The sequence below is a fragment of the Grus americana genome, chromosome 21, assembly GCF_028858705.1.
Source record: "Grus americana isolate bGruAme1 chromosome 21, bGruAme1.mat, whole genome shotgun sequence".
NCBI classification, from domain to species: Eukaryota; Metazoa; Chordata; class Aves; order Gruiformes; family Gruidae; genus Grus; species Grus americana.
Genome location: NC_072872.1, coordinates 9,091,451 through 9,118,098, shown reverse-complemented (window position 1 = coordinate 9,118,098; position 26,648 = coordinate 9,091,451). Strand labels below are relative to the sequence as shown.

Genomic DNA, 26,648 nt, shown 5'->3' with positions numbered 1-26,648 from the left:
AAAAGTAATTAAAAAAGAATTCAATGAGTGTGAGGGAAGGAAAGCGTGACCAACAAAATGCTGCTGTGGGCACATCTCCGCGTCCATCGCCTGCGTCTCCCGGGCGCCGGGACAAACGGCCGACAGCTCTCGTACCCGATTCCCACAGCGCTGCAAAGTGCTGCTGGAGAAATTGGGCTCTCTGCGTTTTAAAGAATACATACATTTTTCCTGCGTGCCTGATCACACGCAAAGCTCAAGGAAACGACAGGCAGGTCAAATAGTGTGTTTCATTCCTGGCTTTTAGAGGAGGCTTCCCCGAACTGCAGGCTCAGAGGAGCAGGCAGAGGTCGCAACGCCGTTTCTTTTAAGTTACGCAATACAGAATACAGCAAGAATATGTGCACTGGGATTTTCTTCCAATTCCAGCAATTCTTCCAGTGCTTAGAAGAGTTTCTGGCTTAGCTGGCGAGGAGCACGTCCCCCAGCACCGGCACAACCCCCAGCCCTCGGCAGGACCCCGCAGCATCCCCCGGGGCTCACGCTTGCATCTCCCCATCGCTCCCGTCCGCAATCGCAGCCCGACTGCGCTCACGCCAGCCCGCAGAGGTGAGCAATCTTCCCAAGCCTCTGGCTATGAAATCTCATCCAATACCGGGGATTTTGGTCGAGGCGGGTGGACAGAACAAAGTCAGTCGTATCAGACATAGCAGTCCCTTCAGACCTGGGATCTGTGCAGCAGCACTGCAGACTTTAGAAGTGACTTTTTTTTTTAAATTTCGGGTGTCAAGGAGATGAGAGGGAGGATTTAAGAGAAGGAGAAAACGAACAGAGCAGCATTTAGAAAAGCCTGGGAGTAAAACCGGGGGGAGAGAAGGAGGCAGGACAAGCAAGTGGAGCGGAGATTATAAAATCCTCCAAATCTTCAATATCCTAAATTTAAAGCAGAGCACAAAACAAGGAACCGCTCTTCACTGGCACTGTTATCAAAGGGCATGATTTATCCAAAAATTGTTTGCCGAGCAATTTAGAGCTGGTTAGACCTTCTGACGCGGTCTGGGACATAAACGCCCTTGAGCAGGGAGACGCAGCCCCGCAGCACGCACGGCCGGCGCCCGGTATCTGTATTTCTTGTTTCTACGCCCGTCCCTCCCCAGGAATACGAGCAAGGTCGGGGCAATGAGGGGGAAGCAACGCAAAACAAACGGAAAAGGCTGCGCCTGGCTGTTTGTGCGGCACCACCATGAACGCCGGAGAGCTCAGGACAAGTAAGAAATAAGAAATACACCGTTTTCTCAAAAACACCCTAACAAAAGCCGTGAGGCCAGGAATGGTAGGCTCCTCTCCTCTATGGGTGCCCTTGATGTTTGAGGATGCTGTGCTGGGTGCTGTCCTCCTGAGGATTGTTCCCAATCAGACCCCTGAAAAGTTCCTAGAATACTCAAAATTGGAACCTTTAGGATGGCAACTTTTGTTCTGAACACAGCTCTTCCGTGTTTCTGAACACCGAGCAGATGATGACCGGAACAAACCAATCCAAATGCCGGAGCAAAGGTCTTGCTGGGTTCCTGGGAAGAAGCGACGTCTCGGTGGTGGCTGCTCAGGAGCTGTTGCATCGGCCCTGCGCTTGTCAAGCGCCCGACGAACACTTTCTAGCCCTGGCACCAGTACGGCACGGGAACAAATGCACCAGTAAACCAGAAATTATGGCAGCTCACCGCCCAGGCAATTCCCCTCTCCTCCACGACGTCAGCATCGCTGGCTTTAGAAGTTTCCCTCTGAAGATTGCAAAGTAGAAATAAGAAGCAGGATGGTGAGACAACCCGACTCGGGGACGCGTTTCACCTTAGCACTGGCGGCTGGGACAGCGCGTTATTCAGTGAACCAAATCCTCCCTTACACACAAAATATTTTCTTGGTAACTGGTCCAACAGTTTCAACCTTTCTTAGCTGCTCACAAATCCTGTTACACAGCAAAGATTTGTACCAGGGCTTTAATTTACTTACTGTAAATAAACCCGGTAACTTGGCCGGATCGTTTGGTGACTCACCGGTACACCCGAGGGCCTGGAGATTTGTAATCCTCGTTCCAGCAGCACGCGGTGCAGCTCCGTGTCACAGCCCCGGGTAATGCTCTGCTCACAACATCCTGCCATTTCAGAAGATCCAGAAAAAGCCTCTAAAACACATTTGGCGTTCACGTCACCTTGGAGCGCGGCGGGGACGGCCACCCCCGTCCCGGGAGCAGCAGTTAAGTACAACAGAGGGAACATCCACATACACCAAAGTCAATTAATTCATTTGTTACAGAGCAAGAGTCCTGCATGACTTGTCCTTTGAGTAGCTTATTTTAGCTAATTGCTTATCCAGCGAGTAGATCTCCCCTGCGTGACCCATTTGCTGCGCAAGAGGCTCAGCTGATGGGAGACGAACGGCCACCTTCCAGAGGGCACCGACGCGATGGCGCAGGGATGCTCCGTACATCGCTTTGGTCCTCGGCCCCACGAACAAACCACGCAGACTACGGAGGGAGAGGAAAGCGCCGATAACCTGCCGGGGCCCCGCGGGCAGGGCGAACGCCGGCTCCCTGTTTCTCCAGGGGAAGCCGTGGGTGGCCACAGCTCCCCTTTCCGGGGAGAAGGAAGATGGGGAAGGGAAGGTTGCAGATAAGATGTCACACGTAAGGCTTTACTCCCACCTCTGCTCCCCCCCATCGCTGCAATTCAACGTGACGCACTCGCCCATCGCTTGCATTTAACAACAGCACTTAAAACAATGCAATTTCAGTTGTAAAGATGGTGTTCTTCTGCCATCTGCATCGCTCCCTCAACTTCTCCACTGGTGTAAGATGAAGCACAGACAAAACCAAATGGCTTAATACCACGTTTGTAAAATCTTCTGGTTTTAAACGTTACTGGAAGACAAGCTGAGCAGAGAGCCGTCAGAGCCACTAACCGTCTTCCAGCCAGCCGAAAGATGGAACAAGTGCAGATGTTATTAGTCTCATTTAGATTTTGTAAATTAAACAGCGAGAGGAAACAGCCTTATTTATCTTCATTTAGTTCATCATTGACATTTATAAAATAAATACAGAAATAATACTATGGGCACAATTCACTCCCACCGGCAGCAGCGGGAGTCACACGCCCGAGTACAGGCAGGGATGCTGCTGCCTGCCGGGACAGGAGCCGGGAGGTGCCAGCCGATCCCCGAGGGACCCACTGGTACCCCTCCCCTAAACACGTCCCTGCTGCCTGAAGCCCGGCGGCGGGCATGCCTCGACGTGCAGGGTCCTCTACGGAGATGGAAGTTAACAGCCTGCAGCACTCCAAGGTTCGGGAGCGACGGTCCAGTGGTCGCTGGCTCCATCAGAGGAGGAGTATGGGATTCACCACGTCCACCAAGTCTGCATTTTTGATGACAAGAAGCCACAGACACTCTGCAGCCGTACGGGGTCCGTTCAGCGCAGGCACCGGCACGCAGCTGTTACCCGGGAGGAGTTGGTTCTATCGCTATCTCGACCAGTGCTTGAGAAATTATCATTAAAAATACAGCCACGCTGTTCAGCAACTTCACACTGCACGTGGCACTGTTAAATCAGGCTGGAAAAAACCACTCAAACGGTACACACTGGCACGTTTCGGCTCTACAGCGAGAAGGCACGACGGCTTTGCCAGAGTCGATAGATTTTACTGCTCAGTTTGTAAAAGTGCCAGGCGTCTGAGCAGCGAGCAAACAAGACTCCCTGGGACAACGGCACACTGGAGAAGACGGAAAAAAACCCAGTTCTTTCCAGGTACGTGGAGTCGTTCTTAAGTGAAACTCTGTTTCCCAGAATTAAAAAGAATTCCTGAGCTGGGGGGGGGTGGGGATCACCTCTGGCAGCTACACGGCGGGGAGGGCCCCAGGAAAGAAACATCTTCAGCATCACCGGCCCCGAATCCAGTGCCTAAAAGCCACCCACGGCAGCACCGGGCACAGCGTCGCTGGACCGAGCCGGGCGATGCTCGAGAGAGGAGGAGGAGGAGGAGTGCGAGGCGACGCTCGCTTTGAGACCCGTTGGGTCGGCGGCGTAAGAGTCACTGCGCAGGAGACAACAGGATTTCTGGCAGGAAAGCTTCCAGTCCTCACGTTCCACCGGGAAGCTCGCGATGGGCTTTTACTGCTGCTTTATTTCCCTCAGAATCAATAGGAAACAATAATCCTACGGCCAAGCACAAATCACGTCGCGAGCACCCGGCCGGACGGAAGGAAAGGCAGCACCGGATCAGCTAAGGAAAACACCAAAGTGTTGATCCTGATTAACAAACTTCCCCCCGCCCCATAAACCATACCAAAAACTGGCAGAAGGATCTTGTGTGTTTACACTCTGTCAGTAAATTACAGGAAACAAAAAGGCATGGTGGAAATTATCCGAGGGTGTGAGATTTAAGGTACATTTTTAATTAAAACAAAAAGACCAAAGCCGCGATGCAGCGTCATAAAGCAGATAATTTTACAGCTGGATGGTCTCCCTCTGATGTACTTGAAAACCACTTTTAAGTGACATAAAGTTTAACATACCGGTACGTCTGCCTACCTACCGGATTCTATATGGAATTTAAAATTTAATTATATTAAAGTATCGTTACAGCGCACGTAACAAGAATGCTAACCAAGTGTAACCCCAGGAGAATCTTTCCCAGATTTCTGTAAATCTGTGTTTCTCAGGACGAGGAAGAAAAAAAAAGAAGAAAAAAAATATTAGCCCCCGTATCTGTGTCCTCAGCCTCCGCGTTTACTGCTCACCCACCAGCTCCTCTACATTTGGCCTGAGCAGGTTCACGCACTTCCCCAGCATTTCTGCTGCGTGACGTACAAGGAGCCTCCCGCAAGATATTCCTCTTAAACGCAAGCACGAGGATGCGCAGGTCCTGGAAAACCAACCACATACCTACAGAAAATGCGTAAAGGCACATGGAAACAGAACGCTGCAGGCATAGCAGTCTGTGGGTGAAGCCCAGAAAAGCAGCAGCGAAATGGAAAAATACGTCGCTCCGTCCTGACGGTGACGGTACGAGCAGGACAGTCGTCATTACCGTTGTTATACGGCTGATGTTGCAGAACCCCAGCAAGGACTGGGGCGCTGTGAGATCAACGCCTTAGGGAAGGGGAGGGCAAACTGCAGGAAAGCGAACCTGCATCATCAGCCCGGGGAACCTACAGCAGCTTGGGGAGCAGCGAGCAAGGGGCCGGGAACACGAACTGGAGAAAGAGCCGCAAGTTTTGAGCTGAAAGGAGAGCAGGCAGCCGCGAGCAGCACCCTCGCACCAGCACCCCTCCCGCAGCACCGAGGTGCGCCCAGCAGCGCCCCGGGCTCCTCACGCATCGCCCGGCAGTCGAATAATTACACCCTGCCGCGCCGCCTGCACCTCTGGCGACAAACGTCCCTCAGCTGCGCCAGTTCACATCGGCTGCAAAAGGACGCCGCTCAAAAAGCTGGGAGGGAAGGGGAAAAAAAAGAAAAGCCCAGCGGGAGGCTGAAGTCGGCACCTGGCAGCGGGAGAAGAGAAGCCTTTGCTGTTTAGGCACACTAGAATCGAAAGCAGAAACTCTCCTAGTGCAAAGGACAGGACCTTTTGGGAGGGGGAAAAAAAGGAGTAATTTCACAGTTCTGTAAATATCCAGGAAGACCACAACCCTTTTAGAGAAATCAAAGGACACCAGAAGCCCAGCAGCGTGCGCACGAACAGCACGTGCGCCTGCCAAGCGCGCCAGCTAGCAGGTTAGCAAATTATTCCTCGTGCCACAGCAAGATAAAAGCCTGCTCATTACCTACAAACACTGTTATTCAGCACCAAAAAAAAAAAAAAATCCCACAATAATCAGCCTCTGTAGCCAGCTCCTCATCTTCTGACAAACGCGGTTTGTTATACAAATCAATTTGTATTCTTCCAATCTGAACAGCAGGTCCGCCGTGATGCACGGCTCCCGGCTGCTCTTCGCACACACGGGGCGCAAAAATCCTCCTCCCAGTTCCAGATTTCTATCACACGCCTGCTAACGCACCGATCCGCAATTTAAATCATGCTGTATTTGCCATAAATATTACACCGTATCCACCCTCCAGACACGACGCGCCCCTTTCCACCGGACCTTGGGCGTCAAGGACGGGAGAGCGGGGAGAGCCACGACGCCTGGCTCCAGCCCAGCGCTCCGACTTCAGGGCCAGACTTCCTGGAGGGAAAAAACTTTGTCAAGAGATAATCCCAGGAAAGAGTTTCTTCTTCATCAGCTGGTATTTGCAGGCCATTAAGATGCAACAAGCAGTCTCAGGCACTCTTCTGCACGTTGTTGTTGATGCGGAGAATGTATTGGGAAAAAATGAGAGAATATCATTAAAGGTTAATTATGAGCAACTTAAAGGTTATTTTTGCATATCTCACCTCCTGGACAAAAGATGCTTCTTCATTACCATACCAGAATATAAATTAAGTTGCAAAGCCTTTAAAATGCGACAAAGACTTAATTTTGTTGCTGTTTAAAATGGTATGAACAAATACCAGTTTTCCTAGCCCTTCTGCAGCCTTTACACGTTACATAGAAAAGGGCATCTCCTGAGCCGCCCGCAACAGCAATTAAACCCTCCATCCTTCTCGGGACCCTTCTTCTGACAGCATAAGATGCATGAAAGTATTGGATGGTCTGGCAGGTCTGGTTCCAGCCATCAGAGCCCCCACCCAAAATCTCTCCTTGCACATTTTTACCTTTCATCTGCTCTAACCAGGACGAAGGCAGCTCCTCTCTTATTTGGCTCACAGCCCGTTAAACTCCGTCCGCACGGTCGACACGGGGGGACTCGCTCGTACCGAGGTGCCTCCGAAACCCTGAGCATCCTCCCGTCCCACAACGTTTGATCTAGAAATGGTCAGAGCCTGCCCAAATTTTGACTGTCACTTTATCCGAAAATGAACGCCATGTGTTTTCCTTGGCCGTATCTGTCAAGTCGGAGCCCGGTGACCATGCGTGGTGGCTGTGGAGAGATCAGCAGGCTGGAGGAGCCAACCGGCAGCGTCCGTGCCAGGCGAATCCCGTCCGTGATGGAAACACGGACACCTCGCCTTGGTTGTCCGAGTTGGCCGGTCGGCGCTGCGTTCCACAGTGACGCAGCTCTCCTGGGCTGGTTGAACACAAAGGGAAAGCAGCTCTCCCGGCGCACCAGCTTCTGCCTGCTGCCCAGGCTGGGGGGCGTGTGGGAAGGGTTTGCAGGAAATACTTGGAGACCGTCAACTGCTCTGGGCCAGGGCGTCCCGATGGCTCCCAGATTCCACTGCTCGGTCACGTTAAAACAAACGGGGTGAGCTGTTTAAAGGAATTCATTACTGGCGTCGCAACACCCCTGGACCAGAGGGGCTAAAAATCTGTATGAATCAATGCCTCTTAAACCATCTCTGCACTGTTTATCCTCTTCAGGGAAAGAAAAAAAATAAAAAGAGTAGGAAATACTGAGAGCAGCGAGAAGAAAGCGTTGAGAGTCATGAAATCTTTACAGTGTAAAGAGAGATGTGCCACATTTAGCAGGGATTATGTCGAGCAGCATCCCAAGCCAGAAGGAGCTGACAGCACACACATTGCCTTTGATGAAGGAAAAATAGGTCAGACGCGACCCCACGCGTGTAAACAGAGTTTCCAGCAGCACGAGCAGAAACCCCAAAATTTCAGCCCTGCGCTTGGTGAGGTTGACGGTCCTGGATACCGCAGAGGGTACGAGCTATGCGAGAAAGCGAGGACCTTTAAAACGTGCCTTGAAAGTCTGAACGAGGTCCCGAGAGTATTTTGCTTTGCGACAAGCAGAAGGGGAGAGGGACAGAATTTTTGCCATCGATCGCAAGTTCGGGGTGGTCGCCATCTCACGACCTCCAGCTCGCACGAGCTTCTCCTCAACACGGAGCCTCCGGCTCGGTTCACGAGCGCAGGACGTCCTGGCAGCAGCACCTACCCGACACAGCTCCCGCACAGAGCGCATCGCGGCGCCGCCTCGCCAGGTAATAATGCCCTAACGCAGTAAATTAATTCCAAAGCATGATTGTTTTCAATCTTCATTGAAACCCAACCTTAGCTAATCTCACTTTAATGACACAGGAAATGGAAATTCCCTTAATAAATTAAGTTATGAATATTTATTACCCTGTTTTTTTACCTGAAAATTGAATAATTCAATTAATTTTACTATTAATTATTTAATACAAAAATTAATACACTGCAAGATCCTAACTTATCTTCAAGAAGCCCCCGATAAAGATATCCAAGCTAAAACACGTTCCTCAAGCTTGACCGATGGACAGGTAAGGAACGGGGCGTGCTCCTTGGGCGGCGGGACGGCGCGTCGCTGGGGCAGGACTCATCCTGCCTCCCTCCGCGGAGCAGGGTCGATCCTCCCCAGCAATGCCCCCGCCTCAGGGGGGCTGGTGGATGCTGACCCCATCCCTGCCCAGCCCCTCTCGTGCCCCCCGGCACGGAGCAGGGCTCACCGCACACGGCGATGCTCTCCGGGGGAGACAGGCGCGTTTCTTCTCGCTTTTGCATCCCCCCAGGCGGTTTCGCCGAAGCAGCCATTGTATTAGGTTTTCCCACCGTGCTCCCTCGAAATCTCATTGCGGACTCGTACCCTCCGCTCCAGCCTAGGCACCAGCCCACATTTAACATAACGAATTGAATTTCTCAGGAAATTTCAAAACTCTGGGGCCAGCAAAAAATCGCTAAAAAAGTAACAGAGGAAAACAACAATTGTTGAGAGTGCATTTTCAATTGGGAAGTGATTTCTAACCAGCCTAATGTCGTCTGCATCCCCTGTTTCAGCCACCAGCATCAGCAGAAGTTGAGGAGAACAAACGGTAGAATAGTCCTTTCCAAGACGTGATGTCTATGATGAAAGAAAGTCGGGTTACTTATTTTTCTGCTTTTCGTTACCTTGGCACGTCCTTAGGACTTGAGCCGGGTCCAACCGCCCCAAAGTCTGGGCTCACCCTGCGAAGCCCGCGCCGGCCACCGAGCGAAGGAAGAGCTCTGACGGGTGGGACGAGCCCTTCCCATTCCCCGCAGACCCGCAAACGGAGCTCAGCCGTCTTTGCTTGCTGTTGCTGCAAGAACCGAGTCCCAACAACCCTGTGATTTATTAGGTCGGGATTTATCAGTGGGAAACGCTGCCCAGCCTACTGTCCCTGCCTGTTAGACCAAAGTGATGCTTGTTTTCTTGAAGGCAGGAGAGGGGAATTAAAATGCTAAATATAACTCAGTAGGTAGCAGAAGTAAAACTGAATTATCCAAATGGATACTGACGGCGTATGTAAATCGCTATTGATTTGTAGGAGCAGGCTGCCGCCCAACTTCTTTCAGTTGCAGAAATATTAATCGCTGCCAAGTCCCACTGCCTAAAACGAGCATTTGGGCTCTTTCCGGGCTGAAAAACCCACATCTGGGAATTTCCCCAGCCACTTTGCATTCTAGTACAAGCAACAGCTTATCACAGCGTCAGGTTCCTGAAACACTTCCCGAGAAACGTTTATCTTCTGGGCTTTGTGAGGAATAAACCAAGAGCTTGGTACTTGCTGCACGCCTGCCCCAAACGCCCGCATGTTTTGCTGTACGTGCGGCAGCAATGTAAACGCAGCGCAGTGAGGGGCAGGGAGCCGTTGACGCCGGGTATCGGGGAGACAACGACCATCCGCTGAAAGGAGAAATACGGCTTTGTCCTCGATAACCAATAACTGAACGCCCGGTCCTGCATTAAACTGTTTTTTCAGGGCACGAGATCTCCCCACGTTTGGGCGTTGTGCATCAACACATCTGAATCGCGTTCCCAGCTGGAAAACCGACCTTGCAGCTTCTGGGCACGGCCAAATCTTTTCGGCTGCCTGAGCCTAACTTGTGAAACAGGTGAAGCTACGTTGCGCCGCTCGAGCATATTTTCAATACACTCTAAAAATGATAATTACAGAAGGCACTTGGAAACAGATAAGCAAAGTATCTCCATCCAGCAGAACGATTTTGGACGAAGAAAGTCGGCTTTGTCATTGAGGTTCCAATGTAAATAACAATTAAGTTCTACTTGATATACAAATGTCAAGTAATTTATTTTTTTTTTGTCAGCACGATTTGCATTTAAACTTGGAAATGTCAGAGGCTTCAGCCTTGCTGCGTTAGCAGAAAGCTTCCCCAGTTCACCCTGCTGACTGGAACACCCATTGCGGATTATCTGGCACATTATCAACTAACCAAACACCATCTCAAGGAAACGTCAAGGTCGACGCCTTGCGAGGTGTACTCGTTAATTTATGTTGATAAACTGGAGAGCTCAAAAGACTGTTGTAATAATATTCCTGTGTCTTTATATCAGCATATTTTATCAACTAGAGTCACTCAACAAGAAGTTTCATTAAAAAAAGACGATCGTAGAGACCTTGAAAAGATTTCTCACAGCTCCTCTAATGCCACCACAACAGTATCATAAGAGGGTTCCTCCTCCATCCGCGACCAAAGCAGCATTGTAAACACGGGAACTTCTCCATGAGGAAAAGACGAAGGCGTCCAGAAGCGGCAGGCATGGCTGGAAAGGAACCCTTCCTCTTTTGCCACCTTCTGCGTTAGCTCAGTAACTAATTGGTTCTCAAGCCCGCCACCGGGCAGGTCACACCACGTCGAGTTGGCTCAGCGGCGGCTCCTCGCAGGAAGCTGGACTGGACGGCGGCGAAACCCCACCGCCGATACCCACCGTCGGCCAACGGCTCCGACAGCCGCCAGCTCCTGACCTGCATCGTCCGACCGCTCTCAGAGTCCACGGCAGCGACCTGCCCAGCAGCCGTTCCTCAAATCACACTATACATCACCTGATTAAGAAACTCCATAAGTGTCAGTGGTGCAATTCGTTTTTATTCATTTTCTGAGATTAAATTAGTGGCACCCACAGCAGCAAACAAAGAACAGGGAGTGTTCCGGTTCAGCGCTGGATCGATGTCATTAATTCTGTAATACCGAGAGCCCTGATTGTATGAACTCAGCATTTAACTCTTCCAATTAATTTTTATATTAAAAAAAAAAGGAAAACTAACTCAACTGAACTCAACAATTTCAGAAGGTCCTTGAACAGCCATCACAACTTTCCTTCTCCTGGCACGTTATTTCTTCCAAGCGTAAACGTGCAGGAGGAAGGTACTCTAATATTCATCAGAAAATTATTGTCATGCATCGCCTTTAGCAAACCAAACTCTTCAAATCATAAGACACCGCTACAAAGACATTTATAATCTCATGTCTGTAATAACACCACATATACCCAGACTAGTTCATGTTTTCCGACCACTTCATAGGCTTATCTGGCAAAGGTTCGGCAAGAAATTAGTTTGCATTCATTTCGAAACTGGGATGACCAGGTCAGAAAAAAACCTTCTCTAATATTATTGTATTACCTGCTGTCCTGCAGCCAGGAAGGGGAGTGACACAAAGCATTTGCACGCTCACCGAGGTGAGCCCCTTGGCTGCCATCGGCAGGAAAGGTCCCTCCAAGGGCCCCTCAATAGGAAACCACGGATTAGAAAGAAAGAAAGAAAGAAAGAAAGAAAGAAAGAAAGAAAGAAAGAAAGAAAGCCCACAACAGTAGAAAGCAAGAGTCAGTTTTCGTGTCAGGGAGACATAGGGAAACTGCGAGCCTGAACACAACTGAAACGGCAGGAAAACATCCGCAGCCCAAACTTGACATGTCGGTTCTCAGGGGAGCGGAGGAGTTAAACATTTATGGCACTGCGAGGAAGACATGCCATTTACTGAATAATAAACTGCAAACATGCCTGTTAATGCGGCTTTTTGGGATCTCCTCGCCATCGAACACTTAACCCCGGCAAGAAAAACACCAAAACGCAAACAATCCCTGCGCCTGCATGTTAATGGGGCAGAGCACCGGGGAGGGCTTGGCACGCTTTTATTTATTTTGAATTGGAGGCTGCGGGGAGCGGCGTCAAGATAGAGAGCCCGGAACCTCGCTCAAAGGCTTTCAAATCTATTCACATGAAGGGATACAATCAAATCCTGAACAATCGGGTTAAAACTTTAACCTGTCAAGATTGCAGCTGTTCCATTTTTAATCAATCTGATTTCATTCAATAAAACGCTCATTAAGTCAATTAATGAGAGTTTGGTGTCACAAGCCATCAAGCATGACTGGGAGTTTTCACTCGGTGGCCAAGGCATCGATGAGCGAGTCAAGTCATCAGCGAGAACGAGTCAACGTGCGTTTTCACAGGCTGAAGCACGAGCAACGTTACCTTGTTTTAGGGGAAGTTGTTAGCCATTCTTCATGCTTTTCAAACGTTATTAAATAAGCTGCAATTTCCTGAAAGAGAAACGCAGAAAGAAAAAAAAGTTATTTGCATGGCTGTGTTGGAAGGTTTTACAACAGAGAAGATTCATAACAGAGACAAGGAGCCGCCAGCCCCGGGTTAGGTCTGCAGCTTAAATCAGGCCTTGCCTGAAATAGCGTGCTCGCTCAACGGTCGTGTTCACACCACCAAAGCCAGACTTAAATAACGTAACGAAGAGATGCAAATGAGGAACGGCATTAACATTTTCCAGCACAGACAATTTGCTGGTAACTTCAGTGACCGCAGCATTGCCAAGAGCCTGGCGTTACGTCAGGAGGCAAAGGGGAGGGCAGCGACAACACGGACGTGGGAAGCTCAATTAAATATTTATAAATAGAACAGCATCACTGCAGAGAGAATTACTGAATTATTAATCGTTGCCATAAAAAGCCAGCGGGTGACATTAACATAAGTCATCGTTCCCACTTGCAGGAATGATACGGGCGATTACTTCCAGATCAGAACCGATTTGTTCGCAGGAAATTATCGGCGCCAGCAAGATAATTCACGACGGTGCTCGTACATACGCCTGACGAACATGGGATGGCCGCCCATCAATTCCCTTGGTACAGACACGGAGCGGCTACGGGGCGGCCACGCCGCAGACAGGCTGAGCATCCTCGGCAGCCCCGGGAGGGACCGGGCCGATCCGCACCGGAGGAGATGCGGGACCGGTGACCGTCCCCAACCACGACGGCTGCTGTCACCACACCAGCAACGTCCCGACGCCTAGAGATGGCCAAGGACCCCTGCGGCTGCAGTCTGCAGGCTGCTGGAAACAAACCTTTTTCCCCACCCACGAAGAAATACTCAGAAATATGTAGGTTTTGGATGGTTCTCTTCCAAAAACTGCCTCGCAGCCGGGTCCAGAGTCTCCCTTCCGAGAGAGACCTGCAACAGCAAAAGCTGAGCAGAAAGGTCAGTGGAGCTGCCTTGACTGCTCGGTCGCCTCAAACCAGAGCGGAGCTGCTGCAGCGTCTGCAGGCTGCGCCACCACCAAGGTCCCGCACACACCAGAAACGGGTCTTTCGACCAGGGGATCGTTTTTTCTCTTTTCTTTTTTTCAAAAGATAGTTCTATATAAGGGTTGTATCTGTATAGTACCAAAGCTAAAAAAATCCACAATGCTCTCCCACCAGCTGGCCCAAGCATCTGCTAGAGCCACAAAATGCAATTATATTACTCCCAAACGAGACATAAAAATATCTTGTTTCCAATACTCTTAGTTTTAAGACTCATACTTAATGTCCTCCGGGTATTGCAGCGGTGCCAGATCTCCGTGTTATGTACTTTATTAGAGTTGTGTGAATGTCATATTAATGACTCCTAACCAACATGTTTACACTGCAAATAAATTCTCCCAGAATCCACCGCTGCACCCCTCGTTTCCCAAGCCCAACGCCGCATCTTTAAACGATTACCGTAGCGGCAGACGAGGGGAGCAGTGCTGCTTCTACGTGAGCAGGAGGAGCGGCAGCGACACGGGGCTCCGAAAACACCTCTTTTTCATTTCTGGCTAATTGCCGCATAAAATTCAACATCAAAACAGCCCTGCGCCAGGCGCTGGCACAGCATCTACGCTCTTGACCTTCCCAGAGAACATGCCAAACCTTGCACTTTTTCACGAGCCGCAGTTGAATTGGAGGCAAGTGCTAAAATTCAGACACGGCACGGCCAAAAAGGTCTGGCCCCAGGAGTCCGTCGGGCTCCAAAGAGCCATCGCCCATCGCTCCCCGCAAGAGCCACCGATGCGGCATTAACTCACAGCTTTGACACAGGGTGCGAGTTGTAGGAGCCAATCGCTGATTTCATGTGTGTAAGTATATATATATAAAAAAACCATAAAATACTCTGCAACTAAAATTCTTCCAAAAATACAAAATGAGATCTCTGCTTTTTTTTTTTTTTTTTTAAAGCCAGTGCAGTATTTCCACCAAATGTGCTGTAGTCTGCAGAACTTTATTCCCGACCCGTCCCACGTTACATCCTCGGCTTGCTACGTTACAAATCTGCGTCACCTCGCACCTTACAGCCACATGAGCTTTGGGCGCAGGCAGGAACGAGCACCAGCGGATGCCGAGGCGGGAGCTCTCTGCACATCCAAATGCCCTGCACGCTCGTGGCGGATGGTCTGCACGAGCAGGTACTTACAGAAGCAAATCCCTTCAACACAGAGATGGATCCAGCTGATTCACCCTCAAAATCCTGCAAAAACAGGCAGGTTTGGGGGGGTTCAGATTAGCACAGGATTTTGCCTATTCCTACTCAAAATCAATTTGCCGTAAGGAGAACAAAGCAATGTATGAGTTTCGTGGCTGAATAAAACACCCTGCTGCAGCGCAGAAAACCAAAGTATTTCAGGTAAATGAACGTCACTCTTGCCCCAGGCTCATTTACTTTATTCCTTCCAGCCGGCCCATACCCCGCACGCTCAAAACCTTCACCCCATCACTGCCGCTGGTGGGAGGAGCTGCGGCAACGGGACGCTCCCGTTTGGAGGCAGAACGCTGGTTTCCACGCCACCGGCCCACGCCAGCTCAGCAAATTTGGGCAAACCAAAGAATAAGCTGCAGATCGCTGCTGCGGGCACGTCGGTGACCCAACAAAACACACACGCGTGTTACCGAGATGTCCGGGGAGCTCCTACCCCTGCTGCTGTAGTAAGGAAAGCCACAGCTCCAACCAGAGTCCAAGCTGGATCTTCAGAGAACTCAAAACGTGTAATTCAATTCTTCTAACAGGATAAAAGAAGGATCCACATCAACCAGGATAGGAGCTCCCCCAGGCTTTCTGCTTAATGATATATTACAGCCTGATTTCCCTCCTCCAGAGGAAATATCTTGGATAACAAGGAAAATGCAGTGCTATAAATTAACATGTACAGCAAAGAGACAGTGAATCCTCCACGCTGCCTTCCATGTCCTGAGTATTCAGAATTACAGGGACTGGCGTGCAAATGGGGCAAAAAAACCCCAACCCAAAACCCCCCAAAACCTTGTGCATCATCTGCTAGCCCTGCCCATGCCTGCCCGTAACCCCAGAGCACCACATCCTCCACCGGGACGTCTCGCCATCACCAGCGAGGAGGGGCCGGCGTGCTCAGCATCGCGACCTACCGCACCACCAGCTCCTCGATCCGATTCGCACGGCTGCTGGCGCAGGGGGAGCCGAAACCGGGCACGCAGAGCCCGAACAATGTCCGGCGTCAGGAGAGCTGAACGCCATCCCGGCACGCAACCCCGCGCCGCGCAGGGGAGAAGCGAGCAGAAATCCCTACTCATGGTTTGACACCTCTGTGCTGACTTTTGTCACTACAGAAGCACCAAGACTCTGGGAGAATAATCTCTCGTCTGCCACCTCAAACCGGAGCGGAGCTGCGAGAAACAGACGGCTCAGGGACGCTGGCGGCAAACGCTCGCACGCGCACGCACACAAAGCCAGGCAAAAAGGTGAGTTTCCAGGGAAAGGCACACCCTGGGCACTGGGGCAAACCCTAAGCTGGCGCTCCACAGCGAAACGCCGGGTTTCTAAGGGAAACGGATCGGAGAGCTGCGTGCACCAGGCATGAGAAGCAGAGGAGCTCAGCAGAGAGACGCCTCGGGTCAGCGCCCGCAGCCTGGATGGAGAAACCTGTCCAGGGGTGGGATGCACGGGACCGGGCTGGGGAAGGCTTCTCTGCTGTCAGCGGCAAACCCCCTTTAAATCCCATCCTTCACATTTTCTGCTCTCTGTAACTGCACGACTTTGGGTCCATCGCCCAGGAAAGTCCCGGGAAACCGCAGAACCTGGGGCTGGCACCGCACTCCGAAGTCAGAGGCGGCAGGAGCGAAAGGAGATGCTTTTCGTGGAAGAGATGACGCAGGCAGCATGCACACACGCGCAAATCCACAGCGAGCAGCTCCTCCAAGCACAGCCCAAAGCAAGCTGAAGGGCAAGCCCAAGCAGCTCAAGTCATAAAAAAAGCTATTTTTTTCAAATCCGTCAGTGTGATGAGGAAAGCACCACCTGTGAGACAGAAAATACAAGGGTGGGGATTCTGAGAAGTCTTGCAGCCGCAGGCAGCACAGACGGAGCCGCAGCTGGGAGCGGTCAGCACCCCGACAACCCACTGTCAAAACCCACCCCGAGCAGCCCAAGTTTGGAGATTTTCCTCCCAAACACCATGTCCCACACAGCCTCTTGCAATAAATTAATCCCTACAGAGTTTTTGCTATACACGGACCGGAAAAAAAATAAATCTGCAAGGCCCAGAAAGTGGTCAGACGAACGCTGATGATTTATCAACAGTTCGAAGAGATGCTTTTTGAAAGCGTGCACCTATCTGCGCTGTGGGCACGGGCAGGGCTGCTAACAAAGAGCCGGTCAGTACTCATCACCACTCGGGGCGTGTGCCCCTCCGTCACACCAACACCACTCTTCCTTTAAAAAAAAGGGGGGAAGAAATAGATTTATCACTAGAAGACACAAAGTCATTAAATAATTAAAAACAAAACTACAGGCACAATAAAAGCCCTCTGATAAAAAAAAAAAACCCTGCATTTTAATGTGCGTTAATTCCCCTAATGATTCACTCTGTGTGTCTTCCAGGGTCAAATCAATGTCTTCACCAAAAAAATTCAATTACATCCCATTCATCGTATCTTTGGAGCGAGGCTATTGTTTGCTTTTGTCTCCTATCAAACCCTTTCTGGGCTGTTTCTTGCCCGAGATTACAAACAAAAGGCAGCGTGGCACCAGCAAGGTCAGACGAGACAGAGCCAGGCTTTGAAACCCCAGTTCTCTGTCCTCGGCTTTGCTGCTTAATTACAATCCGAGCAAAGGCAATAAAAGGACGCGTGCCACGAACGCCCAGCTCATCGCCGCTGGCGAGTCCCTCGGAGGCACCGGTCAGGATGAACGGCACCAGGTGGACCCCAAGGCCACCCAAGAGCATCTCTGCGGGCGAGGGTCCCGCGCACCGAGGCCAGCAGCCCCTCGGCCGGGACATCCCGCCCGGCCGCGCATCCCTTCTAAGCCCAGCTTTGGAAACGACGCCAGCAAGCGAGCCGAGCGAGCGCTGCTGAGAAAGGTCGAAACTCTGAGAGTTGCGCAGACCCTGTGCCTGACCGTGCCTGCCGACTTCACAGCAACGCTCAGAGCACGGCTTTCCCACCCAAGCGAGAGCCCGCAGGACTGAGCCCTACGTTCGTCGCTTATAAGACACTGCTGAGGAAACCAGGCTTAATTTGATCAGCTAATGGAAGCATCGTGTAAAGCAATTAGATGATTTAACATTAAAATCACACAAGTTATGTGTTATCCTAAACTGGTCATATAATTCAGTGGTTTAATTTATACTTTGTTGTTCGGGCTGAAAGCATTTTTATATAAATGAGCATTTATTTTTATTTTGCATTCCCCCGTTTGTTAAGATTATTAGTTCAAATGCACCCAAGAGCCGACAGCTGTAAAGCCAAGTTAACAGCGTTAGACGGACGCGCGCGGCCTGCAGCGTCCCCAGAGCCTGCCGCCGCGGCCTGTCCCATCGCTCTCCCCCAGCTTCGCCCCAACAGCCCTGGGCTGCAGTTGCACGGCTAAGCCTCGCGTGAGCCGAGCAGAGGAACGGAGTCGCAGGCGTGATCAGCGCCGGGTGCTGCGCCGGCGGCCCCGGCCGAGGAGCGACGGACAGGAGAGCCAGCACCGCGCTTCCCACCCATGGCTACGTGACTGCAGCTTCCCGACCGCTTCAATATTTAACGACGGCACATAACCACCCGGAGCTGCAGCAGCGCGGGCAACCTGACGTCACCCCCCCGCGTCCAGCTGCCGTGGAGAGGGGACGAGCCGCAGCCTGGCAGCGCGGGACAAGGAGCGGCCAGGAGCAGCTCCTCGTTGCGTGCCACACAGCAGCTTCTGTAAAGCGTGCTCGTCTTTCTGTACAGGGCTGAGGAGGACATCGTCACCGAGCAGGAATGGACCGACGGGCAGGGATCCAACACACACATTACTTGGAAGGAACAGAAAAGGTTACAAACAGCTCTGAAATTCGCAAGGAATACCCCTGCCCGGCAGAAGGCAGTGTCTGGATCTGAACGAAGCCCGGAGGAGATGCTGGGAAAGGCTGCCGCACGGGACGTACGTGTTTAGGATGCAGCTGTAGCTGCACGTCCCGACGATGCCGTTGGACGGAGCATCCCGTCCCAGAGCAGAGGCGTGGGGAGAAGGGGCAGCAGACCTATTATGTCCCAAAGTAATAAATCATTAGGGTTTGGGTTTTTTTAAAAAAAAAAGTCTGAATTTAAAGTTATTACTCTGTACGAATTATATGCATCCAAATTAATAAGCTTGAAATATATGCATGTTTTAAGAGAAAGCAGGAGAGGTTGTACACATCTCTGGATTTATACCACAGAGCTAATAAAGTTGCAATCTCTTAAGCAAGCACATTTATTCTCTTAGGAAATCTCCACGTCCTTGCCGCTATAAAGACAAATTCCAGCCCATCGCTTCCTTATCGTCCTTCCACTCTGAAATGAAAATACAAATTCCTGTTGATTATGTAGCATCTTCTCAGCTGGGATCAAGCCGTTTTCATTTTCTAGCTGTGCCCGCTCTCAAAGCCATTAATATTCTGAATGCCACAAATACAAACTGATCTGAAAGCCACACAGAGCAAGGTCTCACTACCTCGTTTAGCATCACTGGAACAAGAACTGCGAGACCATTTCACTCGTCCAGCTGTTTGGCCTAAAATAGCACTACAGCACCAAAAGGGACGTGGCTCGATGAGCTGGGGAGAAGTCAGGAGGAAGAGAAAAGCAAACAAAGGTTTTGAGTAACCAGCAGAGAAACACAAGTCAGGCTGCTGTTGGGTTGACAAACACCTGCCAACAACAAAAAAACCCCCTTTAAACCGAAGTGGTTTCTTTCCTTTTGCAGGTAGTGGTTTTTTCTTGGTCTCAAAGTGTTACCCATCTGCAGCTTTCTACAGCCAAAATGCTGGTGTGCACGCGCTGAAGCTGAGAAGGGGAATAAACCCAAACATTACCACGGTTTTACTGACAGCCGGTGTTACCGGTACCGGCTGGAGCGTGGCGGGATGGAGGTTTCCTAGTGTTGCATTTTGCCAAGGCAAGCCAGAGTCGGTTGTCAGGCTGGACTTGCGTGGCTTTGGCTTTCCAATGCATGCCATGAATCTTCTTCCCAAAACCCTTAGAGCAGCAGCCACACTTTGGCGGGACTCGCTTGAATTGCCCCCAAAATGCAGCGGAGAGAAGCGGGGCGGCGCGTCGTTACCTCGTTTGGTGCCTGATGCAAGGTACCTAAAAGCAAGCTTTCCAGTTACTGCATCGCCTCTTCCATCGCGATGGAATTAAAGACAAAAATCAATTTAAACTTCATTTTAAATGTATTTTTCTAATTGAGTAAGGGTACACCAACTAACGTTCCATCTAATTAGATGGAAGCCAGGTTTTATTATCAATATCTGCAGCTAACTAATTGAATCATTTACAGTCACCGCTGTGCCGAGGGGCTCCCTGCCCTGGGAGGGGGAGGCGATACGGGGGGGCTGCCGTGCACAAAACCTCCGCTACGCCTCTGTCCCCTGCGTGGAAAACCCGCGTCGGTCCCCGTTTCCTCAGCACCCTCGGCAGGGGAAGAGATCCGCTTTGTAACGAGGTCCTTGCCTCATCGGGACCCAAACTTCAGCTCCTCAGAGCCGATGCAAATTCCTCCTCCACAAAGACAACGGTGCTGTTGGGAAACGTGGATCCCTGCATCCCTGGCGCTCCTCCCTCCGAGCATCCTCCATCCCCGAGCGATGCTCTCGCCCTGGGTGCCCTTCTCCATCAGCCGCCTGATGGCACCTACACAAGGGTGCTCTGCTTCGCCCTGTGCCCCACCACCACAGCTCCCCCACCAAAGGCTGGGGTTTAAATGCCCATTTTCTGGCAGACAGAAAAATCACAAGTCGCCAGAATGCAGCAGCTTCCCGAGCTGTCACCGCTGGGGGTCCCAGCTAGTCGCCTGGGGAAGAAAAGGCTTTTCTTTATTCCTGGAGCAATAAGCCAAACCCTGCTCTGGAAGGGTCTTAAAGGAGATTTATTTTGCAGAAGCCGTTTTAGAGCCTCTGCGTAGGAGAGAGTGATAAATATTCCGGCTTTCCCCAGTCTCCGCTGCTGCTGCTTGTCCCCCTGGGAAGCGGCACAGCAACAGGAGAGGGGAGAGGGAGAGAGGAAGCGTAAAGGGGGGAACAGAAGATTCATTACCGAAACCTGGGACCAGCGAACGCAGCCCGTGACGTTCACCCGCGAGGATGGAGGGGCAGAGCTCACCCCTATTAACACAGTGCGTGCTCGCACGCAGCGGAGGCACCTTGTTTAAGGAAGATATCATGCAATAGCTTATGCCAGACCACTTGGTCTAGTACCCTAATGGATGAAAAAAAGCCACAACTTGGGGGGCACAAAGTGTTTCTTGCTTTTCCTTACTTCGCCAGAGCGCGGAAGACAACCCGCAGCCCTGGCTGCTGCCAGCTCCTTCGCCCAGCCTCGCCCGGCAGAAAACACCTCTGCAGAGTTTAAATCTTGCAGAAGAGGCACGATGGCAGCCCTGGGACCGCTAATTGGCACCGCAGGAGAATAAAGCCACGGAGTGGAAAGTGCGTTTGGTTGGGGAGATGTACATCTCGTTTCTCTGCGTTGTGCAACGGCAACAAGCGGCTGGATTGCAGGCGGGGGGATGTTTTCATTAATAACCGCGTCTCGCTAACCATCTGCTAAAGGTCCACGCTATTAATTTAACGGAAAAAAATGGAATAGATTACTCTTACAGTTTTCAATTAAAGTACATGATGTCTTCAAACTGCAGCCTTAATTAGACATTACAGGATGACATTTAGGGATCCTGAGCTCCGATAGCTGATCAAGTCATCTGACGGTGATGGCGTTCCACAAGAACGCCAGGGCAGCAGCACCCGGGGCGCTGCCCAAAGGGTGTCCCTCGAGTTTTAACTCGGGAGCGGCCGGTTTAACTCCTCCATGAAAGAAGGGCGAAACCAATGGCAGCCTCAGCACAACAAAAAAAAAAAACAGCTTCAAACAGGCCTGGACACGTTTCTGCAGAAAACTTAGAGAGAGAGACAGGGGTGCACCAGGAAAAAAAACAGGGTCAGACGTACGGCCAACGTCGCCCAAACCCAAGGCACAACAGATCTTACGCCTGCGCCTAAACGCTGCCAGGGAAGCCTCACGGAAATGGAGAACTGGATCTCTGCAGAGAAAGGTGCCCCATAGCATCCTCGCTTAACAACCGCTTTCCTGCATCCCAGCAAATTCAGACGCTCTCTGCTGATAATTAATAATTAATGATTGTTTTACACAATGCCATTTAGACCGCATTCATAGATCTTTTTCCAGCACACATAAGACTTCAGCCCACTCTGCTATACTTTTCATTAAAATTTTAATTTGAGAAGTTGCTGGAGATTGTTTATTACTAGAAGGAACACGCCAGTTGAGCTGTACGGATTTGTAAGGCCCAGCTCAGTTAAACCAAGGCATTTCTTCCAGGTCAGCATGACCAGAGCTCAAAGCGGCTAGCCCTTCTCACTCTTAAACGTCTATAAAGCAGCAAGTGGACAACTTAGGTGCTTTATTTTCAAGGCTAAACCTGGCGTGAAGAAAATGGATTAAGACAAGAAATTATTTTCTCTGAAACACATAGAAAGGAAAAGAACAAAACCCAATCAAGCGAATAAGCGGCGGTTAATAGGCACCAGAGTTAAACGAGATCTGCTCCGCAATTTCACCTGCCAGATTCACATGGAAAATGGCAAATTTGAATAAGTAATGGGTCTTTCTAACAGTGAGACCCTCATCCTGCACAAACGCACTCAGCAATGGTCGTCCTGAACCACCTGGCTCAGAAGTACCGTTAGTCGCAAGGATTAGCAAAGTGAGACCTTGAATCAGCCAGTGCCTAATGGGATTAGGATAGATTTTATCTTCCATTTAAGTCCCAAACTGAAGGATCGTCAGTAAAAGACAGTGATATTAAATAATGCCCAATCTGTAGTTACTGGAAAATACCCACAGGTCATTACATGATTATTTTATTATTGTTATTCTTTCTTTTAAATGACCTTGGACTAAACTCTGATTTAAAGAAACACGTGAACTGCCGCCTTGCTGTCGCTGTTAGTTTTAGGACCGCAAACGGGACTTCCCTTCAATAGCCTGAGAGAGTCAAATATGCAGTGAGATAAAGAAAATTCAGTAAGATACCTACGTACCTACGATGCATTAATTACAGCATAGCAGTAAAAACCTCAATTATTTTACAGAAGTTGAAGAGCGATGCGGTTTGAGGATGCCGAAGAGCGTCCCCGTGCTGCAGAGCAGGCACGCACCCTGGGGAGATGCTGCCACCCTGCTCTCGACTCCCGCAGAAGCAAAGAGGAACATTTAATTTTCTGCAGCTCTCCTCCATCGCCCGGGAAGCTCCAGCTGGGCTTCGGTGCATCACGGTGGGACAGACCAGATCATCTTCTGCTGACCCGCCTTTGTGGGCAACACAAGATTTTCAGCCCTGCTGAATGCGATATCAAAGGGCACACTTCACCTAAAAACTTTAGCGAAAGACAGATTTGGGAGAGAAAAGGCCCCAAATGATTCTGCCATCGAATCACTTTGTGCTTATGCTGGCGGTCTCCTGCCGAGCCCGGCCAAAGCATCGCACACGAGGGAGCAACACCAGGGAGCTCTGTATAAACCACACCACCGTACTGGTGTAGGTAGGGGGTTTTTATCCCTTCACCTCTCTAATTCTTCCCCAGCTAAGGCATGTGGGCTGTATTATTAAACATCTTCCAGACAGTACTTCCTATTTTTATTGTCTTCTGCAGTTGAGGAAGACAAATTGAGAATATTTAGCTCTTTTGGCTTTTCTCAATAAAACAGCAAAGTTAATTTCAGTTGGAAGAACAGTGGTTGAACTAGTACTTCAGGCAGTCTCTGTGTTATTAACCTTTTTTTCCTGCTTTACTGAGGTTTAAGTAGCACATCATCAGCAAATGCACTAAGTTTTTTTATTTTCTAAGCAAATCAGAAGAGTTCAAACCCACTGCATTTCCATTTTTTTAAGGGAAAGCAGCAGCTTGTCGCAGGTGAGGAAGCACCTGAAGCCGAGAACCCCCATCGAGGGAGCAACCCCACGGCCGACACCGGAGGAGATCCACAGAGAGGAAAACCCGGAGCTGTTCCCGTCGCCTCCTGCCAACGGGGTACGCTCTCCTGGGAAAGGCAATTCCGTATCTCCAGTCAAGACTGGCCGAGTCCAACATCTCCAGCTCTGGTGAACAAGGGGGCTGAAGGATGCTGGTGGATTTTAAGCTGTAAGAATCTGGACTGGTGGTGTCAGGAGTACATTTTGGAGGAAAACGTGGGGGTTTGTTTATCTGCAACCTGCTGCTACGATCGTTTGGCCGGGAGCCTACAGAGATGTCCTCCTTTCAGGTCTCAAAGAGTAAACCACGGACATGAAATGAATAGCACTAGTCGGAGCAGGACACTGTGCTTGGTACTTGCCATTATTCTTTCCCAACTTGCCAAACACATAGTCTTACATCGCAGGCAGTGGCGCCTGGCTATGAGGATGCTGCGAGGATGCTGTGCATGCAGATCCCACTCGTAGCCCGCCCGGGCAGCAGATCTCCGGCCGGCCCCAGCTCTCATTCCGCGTTGAGAGCAGAAACCCACCGCACGTCCCCGAGGATTAGGAACACGTCGGCCTCGCTGCAGTCTGCTCCCTCCAAGGCGCCCTTTGCTTCCAGCCCCCCCACTCTGGCCACGGGCATCACCCTCCAGTCCGGCTCGTCCTCCCTCCCACTACGCGGCTGAGACACAAAGTCCTGCTCTTCGCAAGGGGGCAGCCACGCCGAAATGCCGGGTGAGATGAAAATATCGGCGCTTTCTCAATTTGCCTTTTCCCGCAAGGAGACCGACTGCAGCAAACCCTTCCGCCAAAGAATCATGCGAGGTTCATTAAAAGGAAAATAGCCACGGTAATTGTCCCTTTCTGCGTATTCCTCACTCCAATATTCTCTAACATAATAATGTTCCGCATTCCTGCAGAACTGTCTTTTCAGCATGTTTTTGCATTATGCCTAATTTTGTAAGAGTTTTTCAGTCCCACATAACGACACAGTTCAATGCAGAATCAGATATAAATCTAGCTTAAGAGACTCTCAACGGGAATTCATTTAAAACTGTAAATGTTAACAGATTCTGTCTCTGATTTACGGCGTTTTCTTATTTCAAACATGGAATTAAAATCCATCTTAAGAGATACATATTAAATCATGATAAAAGCTGTGTTCGAATGACGATGCTGGTCAGACCAGGAGCCACGAGCACGGAAACAGCAGCAACTGGTACTTTTACTGTCTTGGCCAAAGCGGCGCTGGTCTGCGATGAACTCGGTCCCCCACATCCTAATCAGCAGAAAAGGGCGTCCTGGGTGCTGCTGCCGCTGCTTTCGTGCTTCATCCGTCCCCTCCGGCCCTCCAAGTGCACGGATCTCTGTTCCCCTGAATACCTAGCTAAATAAAGGAGTTGTTTTACCTTAAATGATTATTTAACGGTTTTATTCCTGTTGGATTGTTTACATGGAAGACTCTACCAGCTCTCCAAGGTGCCCTGTAAACATCGCACAAGTGCCCCTGTGTCATTGCGCAAGAACGTTTAATCTTAAAAACATTACCAAGGCTGCTCGCTGCTGTCATTCCTATAATACTTTTTACTCTTTCGCGTTTGTGAACGGATAGAACCGATCCCGCCTTGAGCATCACAGCATTCGCAGCCCTGTAGCCGAGGCAGATGAAAGTTTACGAAAAGAGTTTGAAATGAAGCCGTGCAGTGCACCGATACAACTCCCCAGTGTTTTACTAAGTATTCAAGATCCCAAAAGAACAGGGGCCAAGAGACTAATGGCTTTTGGCAGTCCTTCCTCGAGGCGCATCCACTGCATCGCCAGATGCCAATCTCTTGCAAGAGTCCATCACAATCTTGTATGGCTCCATTAAAAAAAAAAAAATCTAAATGGAAGAAGGACCAATGTCAAATATAGGAGTAAACACGTAGAGGTGGCCAGAAAACACATTATTCAAATATTAGTATAAATTAATTACTCATTACTCGCAGGCCACAGAGCGATTAGCAGAAAGTGAGAGCTCCTCACCGCGCAGCCTTCAGAGATGCAAAACGCGGCGCCCGTTCGTCCATCAAAGCCTCTTTGGGTCACCCCGATGCTCAGACCCGAAAACCCTGCGGTTAACTGCAGTGAAGAGGCTCAGAAATTCTATTTCTAGGACCCAACTATCCCTCACAAATCTTCCCAGGGACAATATAATAGAGTTTAAGGTCTTCTGCTGCCATTTCTCTTCATGACACAGCTGTGCGAGCAAAATCAAATATCAGCAGGTATTTGTTCTCTTCCCCAAACATCCGCCCAATTAATCCAAATAAACCTCAAACAAAACCTTGGGTGTCAACGGGATAAAAAAAAGACCTTTCAAAATTGTTGGTATTAAAACATTATGAAAGGATCCCATTACACAACCAATTAAGAAATACGTCTTCCTTCCAGCGGGCAGGACGGAGCTGCTATGGACGTCTGCAGGGGTCTGCGGGGTCCCCCAGCCCTCCCCGCCGCAAAGCCACTGCAACACCAGAAGAAAAAAGAAACACCAAAACGCCTTAGAAAGCCGAGGTTTGGTCCCAGGCTAAGTTAAGATCTGAGCCATTTGCGTTGTAGATCTAAGGGCTAGGCTCTCTCCTCATTTTAAGCGTTCACGGCTCATTAAGTTCTTCCTCCTCCTTTTAACTGTTATTTGAGGTTTAGAAAGAAAAAGAAAAAAACAAAACCCCACATGAAAAATGAGTATTGGAACCCGGCTGCAATTTCCCATTCCCAGCCGGTGCTGCTGGGGTGGTTGGTTTGGGGGTGTTTTTTCCCAGATGTCCCCCCCCCAGTGAATTGGTGGATTCTTTGCAGAAATGGGAACGATAGGTGAAGTTTCTGGAAGCAGCTCACGAACGCTGATTAACGGATGGGATCGGCTCCTGCGCAACGCGTTACGCTCACGGCTGCAATCGAACCGTCCTCCCTCCTGTGTGGGGCACGCAAGTGGAAATATTTCTGCTCTAGGTAGGCAGCCAGCCGTGACCGTTAACCCAGGGCCATCAGTCTGGGGCGTCCTGGCGATCTGACCCCCGAGAAGGACCTGCTGTTCCCAGC

General features: G+C 50.3%; 1 protein-coding gene across 10 annotated transcripts in view; it reads right to left on the bottom strand.

Moving 5' to 3' along the window:
• Window positions 1-26,648, bottom strand: part of CAMTA1 (calmodulin binding transcription activator 1) — a 299,381-nt gene that overhangs the window by 213,604 nt on the left and 59,129 nt on the right. For all 10 annotated transcript variants that reach the window (XR_008580122.1, XM_054849895.1, XM_054849894.1 and 7 more), the window contains one exon: window positions 12,276-12,343. Coding sequence is in view for 9 of the 10 variants with exons in the window: in XM_054849895.1 (XP_054705870.1) it covers window positions 12,276-12,343 (68 nt within the window). In the remaining variant the exon portion in view is untranslated. The remainder of the gene's footprint in view (window positions 1-12,275; window positions 12,344-26,648) is intronic.